Here is a 14,252-nt window from a genome sequence, read left to right as displayed (position 1 = left end):
TTTTTCCTGTCACTGAATCTACAGAGTGGTGTTCAGGAATGGTTCCAGTTCCTAAACCTAATGATACTCTTTGCATTTGTGTAGACTTAACTTAATAAGGCTGTGGCAAGAGATGTTCATCCGATGTCCTCAGTAGATGAAAGCTTGGCAAAGTTATCCAAAAGTACCATGTTCACAAAGCTTGGCGCAAATAGTGGCTTTTGGCAAGTTCCATTGTATACAAAGTCAAGGTTATTGACAAAGTTCATTACACAGTTAGGAAGATTTTGTTTTAATTGTTTACCATTCGGTATAACGTCAGCACCGGAAATATTCCAAAGAAATATGTTGAATATTCTACAAGACCTAAAGGAGTAATATGCCATATGGATGACATCTTAGTCCATTGGGAATCCTTCGAAGAACTTGACCTGAGGGTTAGAGTGGTTTTGAATCATCTACAAGGAAGGCCTGACACTGAATGAAAAGTGTGAATTCTTAAACATCTATATTCGTTTCTTGGGACACGTTGTCAGTAGCAACAGCATAACGGCAGACCCGCAAAAGAAGAGAGCCATTAGTGAATTCCCTATTCCTACTTCTGTCCAAGATCTTCAACGATTCCTTGGAATGATTTACTAGCTTGCAAAATGTTCACCCAATCTTGCGCAAGTTACTGAACCCTTACGACAAATATTGAGGAAAGTTCAAGTATGGTGTTGGGATGCACATTAGGAGCAAGCATTTCAAAGGATCAAGGAGATGTTCATTTTTGCACATTATAACCCTTTGCTTCCAACCACAATTGTGGCAGACGCCTCATCTACAGGGATAGGGAAGTTCCTTTTTCAATAACAACCAGATCAATATCGAGACCGGTTTGTTATGCATCACAAGCATTGTCTGAGACAGAGATGATGTACGCCGTCATAAAGAAAGAAGCACTCAGTCATGTGGGCTTGAGAAGTTCTCGTTCTGTTATCGGCTTAAAGGTTGTTGTCGAGACAGACCACAAACGCCTAGTTTCCTTTACTTGATGAAAAGGAACTTGCCAAGATGCCTCCAAGAATCCAGAGATTCTAGTTGAGGCTAATGAGATTCACGTATAAAATGGTATATGTACAGGGCAAGCAACAAGCGACAGCAAGTGCATTGTCCAGAACTGCTGCCGACCATCCTATACAACAGAATGTTCTCTTATTTAAGAGATTGAGTCATTCTCAGTTCACTGCATCACTTTGGCAGGCAAATTTAAAAAAGGCTCCAAGAAATTAGTCATGCTCATATACAAGATGAGGAATGCATCTGTATCCGCCAATATTGCTTGGAAGGTTGGCTGCAGCAGTGTCCGAGTGGTAAGAGGATGAAAATCTTTCTCGAACACAGAAGAAGCTTTGATTGTGGATGATTTGCTGGTATATGACGAGAGGCTGGTGATTCCGGATTCACTCCGGGTAGACATCTTGGAGAAAATATACCAGGGCTATGTGGGTATAACTATGTAGAGCACAGGCTCAGTTGTCCATGTGGTGGCCGGGGATATCGCGAGATATAGAAGAAATTATTTCTTATTGCCAGGTATGCGCAGTGCACAGACCAGACCAGAGGAAGCCCCTTATCTCAACCCAATTTCCAACCAGACCGTAGGAACATTTTAGGATGGATCTATTCATATTTAATGGAAAATCCTACCTGATTGTCATTGATTATTTTTCAAAGTGGATTGAAGTCAAACGTTTGTACATAACAACAACTACTGAGAAAGTCATTTGCGTTTTATTGGAAATCTTTACCTAACCAGAATGTTTCCAATAATGGACCACAATTTGCAAACGACTGCTTTACGCACTTTGAGGAAAACTGTGGATTTGGAACATCTTACAAGTTCCCTTAGACATCCTCAATTTAATGGAGAAGCTGAAAGAGGAGTTAGAACTATCAAAGCACTGTTAAAGAAAAATGAAGATTTTCAAACAGCATTCCTAACTTCTAGATCTCTCCACTGCTATGTGGATTAGCACCATCAAAACTGTTGATGGGAAGGAAGCTCCGATGACAACTAAAAAAAATTAACTTCCAGGGCTGGAAATCCAGGATCATTAGGGAGTTCAAGACCGAGAAAAGTCTTATTGAAAACAACCAGCTTATAATTATAATAAGTAGGTTCTTGGTACGATATTTCCCAAGTTGAGGGAAGGAGGAAAGGTATGGGTATGAGACCACTCCTTCTCTGCCTTGATCATCCGGAGAGATGAGTATCAATAGAGGTCTTTCTTAATACATACCTCAGAAGGTACTATAGGGAGAAACAGGAGAAATCCTATTTCCATTCATCAAAGATGCCCATCAGTCATACATTTTGATGAACCAGATGTTGAACCTGAAATTCAGAGCCCCAGATAATGCAAACCTCAATGAAGGCGATCAAAGTCAAGAAACAAGAGTTCCGAGAAAGACTACTAATCTTCCACCTCTGACACCAACCTGATCAGGGAGAGTTGTGAAACCTCCTGACAGGCTGAATCTGTGTCAGAGACTTGGGAGATGGGGTAGTATTTAAAAATGAATGCATAAACTATATGTTGGATAAAGACTTGGGGTGGGGGGGGGGGGCGGTGTGGTGATGTAGTTTAAGGGTTTGAAAGTGTTGATGTTTGAGAGTGTGCGGAATACCTCCAGCCATGATGATGTAGGAGATCACGTGAAAAAGACTGGAGGGAGATGCAGTATGGCTTCAGAGGAGTCTTATAGACTTATGTAAAGCTGTATATAGTTAAAGTGTAATAAATGAGTTCATGTTAAAATTACTGAAGACTACATAATCTCTCCTAGCTGGACTAATCAAATACACAAACGGTGGCAGACTAATCAAACATACAACATGCAGTAGCAGTGTTCCATCATCACATAACTCTCTGCCATTGCCAATAGTTGCTGTGATGTTGCATGGCAGTTTGTATCAATCTGATGTTGTTTTGCAAATATTATTTGTTCAGGAGTTGTTCTTGACTCAATCTACAATGCCGAACGTGAGCTACAAAAACAGTTTTGAAATTGATCAATATTGTGCAATGCATTAGATTCAATTCTGAAATCTGAAAATAGGCAAGATTCCAATATTCAGGGATCTATTGCTGACCAAATTACAAAACAAATTGTCTTCTAGACTATTTCCTCAATGAAACTAAAATTGACTAGGAGCAGGATCATTAGTCTCCTTTTCCATGCTAGAGGCCTCTCATGTCTATGTTGCTGCATTGCAATATTTTTTAAAATGTCTATTAAATCCCCTCTTAAGCTGCCTTTGCACCAATGGGAATAATCCCAGTATCTCAAGTGTCTCCTCTTAAAAATAGCTTCCTATTCCTGGCATCATACTAGTGAACCAACCCTGTAGGGTCTCTGGTTTTAATGTCCTTTCCATAATGCAGTGCCCAAAACTACACATGATACTCTAATTGTGACTAACCACTGCCTTGTACAACTTTTACCATTACTACTTTGCTATTTGACTATTATAGAAACCCAAAAATGCTATTGGCTTAGTTAATGGCCTTATCTTCCTGCAGTTACACTTTAAGAGAATTATGTAAGTAAAATCTTGCATCATCCACACATTTTAGTGTCTCTTCAGAGAGTGTATATATACACATTTTTCAGTTTTCCCCTCCCAAATTTATTTTGCATCTTTGCTAACTTATGCACTATTCTATACTGTAAAATGGGATGAGATTGACCAAATTTAATTCACATAGGACACTTGCAGTCAATAGAATAAATGTCACCATCAGTCTGGACTGACCACAGCACCGTGGTTCAGAGTGCCATTTAAGTGGGGGGATAATAGAGAAATATAGTAGTAATGGGGGATAGCACAGTTAGGGGAATAGACACTGTTTAGTTTAGTTTAGAGATACAGCACTGAAACAGGCCCTTCGGCCCACCGAGTCTGTGTCGACCATCAGCCACCCATTTATACTAATCCTATACTAATCCCATATTGCTACCACATCCCCACCTGTCCCTATATTTCCCTACCACCTACCTATACTGGGGGCAATTTATAATGGCCAATTTACCTATCAACCTGCAAGTCTTTTGGCTTGTGGGAGGAAACTGGAGCACCCAGAGAAAACCCACACAGACACGGAGAACTTGCAAACTCCACACAGGCAGTACCCAGAATTGAACCCGGGTCGCTGGAGCTGTGAGGCTGCGGTGCTAACCATTGCGCCACTGTGCCACTCTGCAGGAAAGGTAGGGAGTCCCGAAGGCTGTGTTACCTACCTGGTGCCAAGGTTGAAGACATCTCTCCTGGACTGGAGAGGAACTTGGAGTGTGAGGGGAAGGATCCAGTTGTTGTGGTGCACATAGTTACCAATGACATAGGTAGGACTAGGAAAGAGGTTCTGCTGAGGGACTGTAAGCAGCTCGGGGCCAAACTAAAAAGCAGAACCTCAAAGGTGGTAATCTCCAGATTACTACCTGAGCCACGTGCAAACTGGCTTAGGGTAAATAAGATTAGAGAGGTAAACGCGTGGCTCAAAGATTGCTGTGGGAGAAATGGGTTCCAATTCATGGGGCACTGGCATCAGTACTGGGGGAGAAGAGAGCTGTTCTGTTGGGACGGGCTTCATTTGAACCATGCTGGGACCAGTATCCAGGTGAATAGTAAAACTAGGGTTGTAGATAGGACTTTAAACTAATTAGTGGGTGGCGGGGGGGGGGGGGGGGGGAGGGTTCAATTGAAGGGACGTTTAAAAAAAAAAATCAAAAAGAAACGAGAGACCAGAGGTGCAGGCGAATGGTAATCAAAGTGTGACAGGAAGGGGCAGAAAATATAAACTGAATAAGTAATAATGGTAAAAAGTCAAAGCTTAAGGCTCTTTATCTGAATGCACACAGCATTTGTTACAAGATAGATGAGTTGACGGCACAAATAGAAATTAGTGAGTATGACTTGATAGCTATTACAGAGACATGGTTGCAGGGTGACCAGCCTGGGAACTCGATATTCAAGGGTATTCGACGTTCCAGAAAAATAGGCAAAAAGGAAAACGGAAAAGGGGTAGCCTCCTTAATAAAGAAAGGTATCAGTACGGTGGTGAGTAGTAATATAGGTGTAATAGATCGTGATGTGGAATCAGTTTGGGTGGAAATAAGGAATAGAAAGGGAAAGAAATCAATGGTGGGCGTTGTCTATAAGCCACCAAAGAGCTGCCTCATTGTAGGACAAAATATAAATTGGGAAATAATAGAGACATGTAAGATGGACACTACAATTGTCGTGGGTGATTTTAATCTGCATGTTGACTGGACAAATCAGATGGGCAGAGGTAACATGGAAGATGAATTTGTGCAGTGCATCAGGGATTGTTACTAGGAGCAATATATTGCAGAACCTACCAGGGAACAGGCTATTTTAGATCTAGTAATGTGTAATAAGGTAGGATTAATAAGTGATATCGTAGTTAAGGATCCTCTGGGGGTAGCGATCACATGGTAGAATTTCAAATTCAGTTTGAGGGCGAGCAACTCCAGGTCTTGTGTTGGCTAAAGTGGGCTGGGAAAATAGACTAAAGGGAAGGTCAGTGGATGAGCAGTGGCATATATTTAAGCAGAAATTTCAAAATGCTCAGCAAAAATGTATCCCGGTCAAAAAGAAGGACTCGATGAGAAGGATGAACCGCCCGTGGTTAACAAAGGGGGGTCAAGGAGAGTATCCAATCAAAAACTAAGGCATACAGGTGATATAGATGTAATAGATCGGGATGTGGAATCAGTTTGGGTGGAATTAAGGAATAGCAAGGGGAAGAAGTCACTGGTGGGAGTGGTCGATAGGCCCCCGAAAAGTTGCCTCATTGTTGGACAAAATATAAAATCAGGAAATAATAGAGACGTGTAAGAAGGGCACTACAATTGTCATGGGTGATTTTAATCTGCATGTTGACTGGACAAATCAGATTGGCAGGAGTAACATGGAAGATGAATTTGTAGAGCGCATCAGGGGTTGTTGCTTAGAGCAATACATTGCAGAGCCTACCCGGGAACAAGACCCAGCAGCGGATGTCTAAAAAGGTAATCAAGAGGGAGAAAATTAATTATGGAAGTAAATTCGCAAGAAATATAAAAACAAACAGCAAGAGCTTCTACGGGTATATATTTTTAAAACAAAAAGAGTAGCTAAAGTGAGCGTGGGACCCTTGGAGGATGAGACTGGAGAATTGATAACGGGGAACAGGGAAATGGCAGATAATTTAAACTAATATTTTGCATCGGTCTTCACGGTGGAGGACACTATAAACATCCCACCGATATCAGATAAGCAAGGAGCTAATGGGAGGAAAGATCTTATAACAGTCTCTATCATGAGGGACAAAGTATTTGATAAACTAATGAGACTAAAGGCAGACAAGTCACCAGGACCTGATGGCCTGCATCCAAGGGTTTTAAAGGAAGTGGCTGCAGTGGAGGCATTGGTCGAAATATTCCAGAACACTCTGGATTCCGGGAGGGTCCCAGCGGATTGGAAAATCGCTAATGTGACGCCCCTGTTCAAGAAGGGAGGGAGACAAAAAGCAGGAAACCATAGGCCAGTCAGCCTAACATCGGTCATTGGGAAAATGCTAGAATCCATTATTAAGGAAAAAGTAGCAGCACATTTCAAAAAGCTTAACGCAATCAAACAGTGTCAACATGGTTTTGTGAAAGGGAAATCATGTTTGACAATTTTGCTAGAGTTCTTTGAGGATATAACAAGCAGAGTTGATAAAGGGAACCAGTAGATATAGTGTTTTGGATTTCCAGAAGGCATTCGATAAGGTGCCACATAAAAGATTATTGCACAAGATATGAGCTCATGGTATTGGGGGTAATGTATTAGCATGGATTGAGGATTGGTTAACTCACAGAAGACAGAGAGTCGGGATTAATTGGTATTTTTCAGGTTGGGAAGACGTAACTAGTGGAGTGCCACAAAGATCAGTCCTAGGGCCTCAATTATTTACTATCTATATTAATGACTTGGAGAAGGGGGCAGACTGTAATATATCCAAATTTGCTGATGATACAACAATAGGTGGGAGGGCATGTTGTGTTGAGGGCATAAGGAATCTGCAAGGGGATATAGATAGGTTGAGTGAGTGGGCAAAAACTTGGCAGATGGAGTTTAATGAAGGAAAGTGTGCGGTCATGCACTTTGGTAGGAAGAATCAAAAGGCAGACTATTATTTAAATGCAGAGAGACTCAAAGTGCAGCAAAGAGGGATCTGGGTGTTCTTGTGCATGAAACACAAAAACTTAGCATCTAAGTGCAGCTAGTAATTAAGAAGGAAAATGGAATTTTGGCCTTTATTGCTAGGGGGTTGGAGTTTAAAAATAGGGAAATGTTGTTACAACTGTACAGGGTGTTGGTGAGGCCGCACCTGAAGTACTGTGTACAGTTTTAGTCCCCGTATTTAAGAAAGGATCTACTGGCATTGGAGGCAGTTCAAAAGAGATTCACTAGACTGATTCCTGGGATGAAGGGGTTGACTTATCAAGAACGGCTGAACAGGTTAGGCCTTTATTCATTAGAGTTTAGACGAATAAGGGGTGATCTTATTGAAACGTACAAGATTCTGAGGGAGCTTGGCAGGGTAGATGTTGAGCAGATGTTTCCACTAGTGGGGGAATTTCAAACGAGGGAACATAGTTACAGAATAAGGGGACACTCGTTTAAAACTGAGATGCAAAGGAATTTCTTCCCTCAGAGGATAGTGAATGTCTGGAATTCTCTACCCCAGAGAGTTGTGGAGGCTAGATCACAAAGTATTTTAAGAGGAGGTAGATAAATTTTTGAAATATCATGGAGTTGAGGGCTATGAGGAGCTGGCACGAAAGAGTTGAAGCCGGTGCAGATCAGCCATGATCTTATTGAATGGCGGGGCAGGCTTGAGGGGCCGAATGGCCTACTCCTATTTATGTTCTTATGGACTAGATTGGAATGGTCTCAAAGTTGAAATGTCTATTTACTAACCTTCAGTACTTCCCAGTTTCCTGTGCTCTTTTGTTAATGATTGGCAGCAGAGATGAGGTGGGAAGACCAATCTTCATTTATGGGAAAATAATTGGCAGCATGTCAATGTTGCATTCAAAACTCTGCTGAGCGTGTTTCGTACATTCAGCTTAATATTGGATTAATGCCTAGAAGAATGCCTGAGTTCCCACTTCTTGATTAATTTTACTGGATACTAAAGTCATCAAGGGATATGGGGACAGCATGGGAAAGTGGCGTTGAGGTAAATGATCAGCCACGATCTGATTGAATGGCGGCACAGGCTCGATGGGCTGAATGGACTACTCGTCCTCCTATGTCTAATCTTCATTCAACATCAAGATGAAGGTACTCCCAGTCCTGATTGTACTGGTGTATTGTTGAGTAGGGTTAATGAAAGACATTTGTTTTTTTTTTTAAAAAACCTTCAGTTACCTGACAAATGCACGTCCTATTTTATGAGGAATATAATTATGATTTGCTCCCAATAACTAGATTCATTCTTGTTCCAGGTTGTGAAACTTCTGAACAACAAGAGGTCGCAGGCTGTTGGAATTTTAATGTCAAGTCTTCACTTGGAGATGAAAGATATCCAGCACGGTAAGCTCCTTCAGTGATTGTTGGTAAATTACCCATAAAATTTATTTATCACTATTTTCCAGAATCCATTTACAGCTGTTCACAATGTGCTACAACTTTAGCTGTTGTTATTGCATATCCTCTTACCTTCAAAGTAGCAGTATGCGGGTATGGAATAAGTGTCAGCTTATATTAAAGTGATGAATGCACACACACCATCAACCTCAACAGTAGTAACTTGTATTGATACCTCTGTCATTCTTCATTCACCCTCTGAACAGTAAGCATGTAACGTGGATTGTACTGTAAATCCGATATGAAAGGGTTGCGTTTCAGTGCTTAAAATGAATTGCATGTGGATTTAAAATTAGTTTGTAAATGTTGGTGTGTGTCTAGAGAAAAAGGTGGTGCAGATGTACTGAACGTGAGCTTGAATGTATCCCGTAAGGTTTTCATCTCTTGAGTGGGTTGGCTGCTCTTTGATGTATGTTGGGCAAATTTTCTCGAGATGATACTGAACAATAGTACAAAGGTTTGCAGCTACTACACCCCAAAAAGTGATTTCTCATCTCAGTCTTTCTCCTAGAGACACTGGTGAGGAAAATGCCCCAGGCTAATCTTCTACATCATGGAAGTTTAAGTAATTGCAGTAATTACCGTGTCCGCAAACTAATCGCTCCCTTCAGTAGGCGAATATTTTGTTGAGGGCGAAGTTAGATATGCAATTGAGAATAGTCCGTTCTAGTAAAGTTATGAAGAGTAGACCTATCATTCAGATTAGCAGTTATACATTATGGATGTTCTGTAACAAGGTAACAAAATTATTAAGCTATGTTGACCTTGAACTTGATCATTCATGTAAGAATAGTGTTACAACCAGGTGCGAAAGAGATCTAGGGGTTCCCTTTCAGCCTTCACCTGGTCTTACTGTAACAGGGTTTTGTTTTAGCTCCCCCCTCGGTGAATCCTTGTTCACCACTTTCCAATTATGAAGCAAAAAAATGAGCACAAACAGGCTTTCTTAGGTTTAAAGAAGAAAAGTGTAATTTATTGAAACTTAAACTTAAAGCTCTAGTTCGGATAACGTCTACGGATACACGTCGTGCCCCACGCCAGCATGCATGTGCGATGCGCACATGCAATTAGAGACAGGAAAGAGCAGAAGAAAAATAAAGTGGAGCGGTTTGAGGCAATCTCTGAAGAGGGGTTTTGTTACTGTGCTTCGAGCTCGCTGTAGTCCTTGCTTGTAGGTAGATCTTGCTTTTCGTTGGGTCCCAATACTCTTCTTAAACCTTTTCTCTCTTGGGGTTCATATGTCTTCAATGGATTCCGAAGCTGCTGAGAGCAGACAGGAGAGGTTGCAGAAAGCCAACCACGAGAGATCTTTTCAGTCCAGGTGCAAACTGCTTTGAGTTCAAATTCTCTGGCAAGTTCAAATTAAAAAAAAAAACCTGCAACAGTTAGCCATGTGACTAAACTGGTCTGACCACATCTGTTTGTGTATTCAGCCATCTTAACAGTCAACCTGAAATGCTAGCTCCTCCACCTTCAATATCTGGTGATCAAAAGTCCATTTGTGGATTGAATGTATCAGGGAATAGTCTTCTGTTCCTTTTAAAAATTGACTGTAAATATGCAAATGTATTTCCAGTCAAGGGTCTGGTGTTGCTTTCCAGTAGCAGCTAAAAGTCAATGTTTATGTGGCAAAATTAATGTGCCTCATTCTTGGCAGGTGGGGGCCTGCATGACACCTCCACACCCAAGGGAATCAAATGCAATTTCAAAAAAGAAGCGCATTTCATTAAAAGGTTTGAGTGAAATATAAGATACATTAAGAAAAACCATGCATTTCATTCATTTCCATTCATTCATAAATCTTATTAAAATTGTCTTTTCTGGGTGCCAGTGCTGCTTTAATTCCCCCTTTTTGACATCCCAGTAAATGTGGTTTTTGGGAACATTTTTCTTCAGTTTTGCCCATTGCCATGACTACCTAGGGTCTTGGTTCCTGCTTATTTTTTTTTCAGGAGGTTTAGTGGTGGGTGGATCTATCCTGATCACACTTTCAGTGCTTTGCTGTCATGCAAAGGTTTTTGACTTCAGGGGATGGGTGGTTTCCTTTTTCTGCGGGGGAGGATTCTTTGTTAATCTCCCCTTTGTTCTCTGGGACATTCCTGCCTGCAGGTATGTGTGCAAACATGACTCCACTCTCCTGAGGCACTTTGACTAGGTGAGGCAACACCCTCGCAGTTTCTGTGCCCCCTACAGGTGTCTCTTTTTCTCTGCAGGTTCCTGTAAATGCTGTTGACAACCTGGTGGGGTGCTTCTCGAGTCGGCATTTATGTAGGAGGACGTGGGGATCTAACTTTAAAAAATTTTTCAGGGTTGGCTGACCGGACAGTAGGGATTTTCATCTGGGATTCCTCCTGGACTTCCTTTAGCCTGCCCTCTTGGTCACTTTTTCCCCTTTCCTGTCTAACCTTTTGCCAGATGTGTGTCTGCCTGCCCCCTTTTGTTCTCAGTGGGAGTCCCTTACAGTTCACCAGCCCTCTGCTGGACAGTCCTCCTAACGCTGGGACAGGACTTGGGGGTGCAGGTTTCACTGTAGGTTGGGGTTTCCCCTCAACCTGGCGCATGTGGCAACTGCTGCAGTACTCCACCACATCTTTGTGGAGTTTGGTCAAGTCAAACTGCCGTCTTATACGGGCTTTGGTCTTTCGTATACCGGCATGTACAGCCGCTGTAGTCTCGTGGGACCTTTTTAATATTTGTCCCCGCTACCTCTGTGGCACCACTAACTGGTGAACTACTGTCCACTCCTTGCTCTCAGGTCTGTGAGGAGAACTCCATTTCCTCATCCGTACCTCATTCTTTAAATAGTAGCAATCAGGGACTCCCTCTGCTTCATTTTCAGACTGGACAGCCTAACTCTCGCAATACTGAGTCAGCTCCCTGAGCCTCAGCTAGGGAAAATGCATTTAATTCATTCCCTGGGTCTCCGAACTTTCCAAAGAAAGTCTCGGACAGACCTCATGATTATCTGCCTGCAGTGCCAATGCAGTCTCCGCTGGGGGAACTGCTTTGATCATGGCCTGATCCACTACACATTCAGGGTAACTGCAGAGAACCGTCTCCTGCCACTGCCCTGTCTCTGACTTACTGCCATCTTTTTTTCATTATTGCGGGGCTACCACTCTCCCCCCCCCCCCCCCCCCCCCCGATAATTACTTCAGAGCAGGTCAACCCCGTCCACAGGCAAACTAGGGACAATCCCTACGGTCACAGGTCCTGAAACTAGGTCGCACTCTAGGTGCATCCGGTGTACAAGTACAGACATACACTGCCCTCCAATACCATTCATCACCATTTTGGTGTTCACTGCACTCTCTGGGGGGAAAAGATTAGGCCTTTTCCCAGTAAAACGGATCTAGTGGCTCCTGTGTCCCTGAGAATCACTATGGGCTTTCTTGCCCCACTCGAGGGGTATGGGGTTACTTTTCCTTCAAACACAAAATCCTGATAGCCTTCATGAAGGCTATTAGCTTTTCCTGCACTGGCCATAGTAAGCTTCCTGGGTTGCACTCTTACTGTAGTTAAAGCCACAGCTTGTTCTGCTGTGCTTTACATCAAGCCCCCGTCTTCGTTGAGTGGTGTGCCCTGATTAACCCGACAAGATTTCCCTTAGTTTCCAGCAGTCAGCTTTTAAATGCCCTGCTTTATTACACAGGTCTCCAGGTCTCACTCTTGCTCATAGCACCTTCCTTTTTGGCTGGAGGAGGGCCCCCTGTGTCTCCTGCTTTCCTTTTTTCTCCCAGAACTGCCTGGGCTCCTATCACCTTCCCACCCTTTGTCCTTTTCGGATTTGTGGGGGTGATTAGGAAAGGTTCACCTCTGGGAAACTGACTTTTATAAATTAAAGCTAGCTCATTGGCCAGAACAGCCACTTGCCAGGCCTTCTGAATCTGCTGCTCCTCTACATGGGTCTTTATTGAGAGTGGGAGAGAGTTTTTAAATTCCTCTAACAGAACTACTTCCCTGAGATTCTCATTGCTGAGCTGTACTTTAAGAGCCCTCAGCCACTAGTCAAAAGCCAGCTGCTTACTACTTTCAAACACCAGATATGTTTGATGAGCTTGATTTTTTGAGAGTTCTAAGCATTTGGCGATAGGCTTTGGGTACTAATTCATATGCCCCGAGGATAGCATTTTTGGTCAGTTCATAATTTGATGAACTCTCATCTGGCAACGGGGAATAAACCTCATGGGCTTTTCCAGTTGGCTTGCTTTGTATTAAAAGAGACCAGGTCTCAGTTGGCTATTTTAGCTGCCTTGCCAGTTTCTCAAAAGACACAAAAAAAAAAGTTCCACATCTTCTTCATTGAATTTTGGAACTAGTTGAGTGAGTTTTAGCAATTTTGTACCTATCCCTGAATTCTGCTCTTCCATCTTGGCCATGATTTCACTGGGTTTACTTTGTCGCCCCCTAGTTAACTCAAGCCGCATTAGCTCTCTTTCTTTGGATTCTTCATAGAATATTCTTTCTCTCGCTTTCCCCTCTCTCTCTCTTGTTCCTTCTCTTGTCTGTCTTTCTCTCTCTCTCCTCTCTCTTTCTTTCTCCTATCTTTCTTTTTCTTCACCTTCCTTCTGGAAGGCTCTCTTTCTCCCTCTCCTCTAATTCAAGTTTCCTTTGTTCCAGTTGTATCTTTGTTAGCAGTACCCTGTCTGGGTCTGCTTCTAACGCTGCTACTGCTTCTTCAGATTCAAAGGAGAAATGGTTGGCCACTAGCCTTGGGAGTTCAGACTTCCTAGCCTTGCCACATACAGTGATCCCACACTGCTCAGCCATTTTTCTCAACTCCTCCATAGACAGTGCTTTTAACTTTTATCCCAAATTACTTCACCCTGGCTTGGAGAGCTATTGGCTTCCATTGCAGACATGTAAAAAACCTGTACTGAAAACTTGCTCTTTTTGTTTTAGTTGATTGGGAACAGTTTGGCTTCCCACTTCCAATTTCTCTTGTTTATCTGCGGGTCAATCCCAAATGTTAGCACCCACGTTTCTGTTACGACTGGGTGAGAAAGATGTCTAGGGTTCCCTTTCAGCCTTCACCTGGTCTTGCTGTAACAGGGTTTTCTTTTAAGCACACTGTTTTAGCTCCCCCCTTGGTGAATCCTTGTTCACCGCTTTCCAATTATAAGGCAAAGAAATGAGCACAAACAGGCTTTCGTAGGTTTAAAGAAGAAAAGTGAAACTTTTTATAAGTTAAACTTAAAACTGTAATTCAGATAGCGCCCCACGCCAGCATGCATATGGCGATACGCACATGCAAATAGAGACAGGAAAGAGCAGAAGAAAAATAAAGTAGACAGGTTTGAGGCAATCTTTTTGAAGAGGAGTTTTTGTTACTGTGCTTCGAGCTCGCTGTAGTCCTTGTAGGTAGATCTTGCTTTTCATTGGGGCCCAGTCTTCTTAAACTTTGTTCACTGTAGGAGACTTTTCTCTCTCGGGGTTCATATGTCTTCAGTGTATTCTGAAGCTGGTGAGAGGGATGAGAGTAGACAGGAGAGAGGCTGTGGCATGCCAGTCACGAGAGATCTTTTCAGTCCAGGAGCAAACAGCTTTGAGTTCAAATTCTCTGTGGCAAGATCAAAAAAACCCT

The 14,252-nt window shown here is 42.5% G+C and overlaps 1 protein-coding gene across 1 annotated transcript in view; it reads left to right on the top strand.

Moving 5' to 3' along the window:
- LOC137376727 (formin-2-like) overlaps nt 1-14,252 on the top strand; it is a 411,942-nt gene that overhangs the window by 162,618 nt on the left and 235,072 nt on the right. Inside the window, exon 12 of the mRNA XM_068045702.1 lies at nt 8,527-8,614. Within this exon, the coding sequence (XP_067901803.1) occupies nt 8,527-8,614 (88 nt within the window). The remainder of the gene's footprint in view (nt 1-8,526; nt 8,615-14,252) is intronic.

This window comes from Heterodontus francisci, chromosome 13 (assembly GCF_036365525.1).
Source record: "Heterodontus francisci isolate sHetFra1 chromosome 13, sHetFra1.hap1, whole genome shotgun sequence".
In the NCBI taxonomy this organism is placed as follows: Eukaryota; Metazoa; Chordata; class Chondrichthyes; order Heterodontiformes; family Heterodontidae; genus Heterodontus; species Heterodontus francisci.
This window is presented reverse-complemented; position numbering and strand designations above follow the sequence as displayed.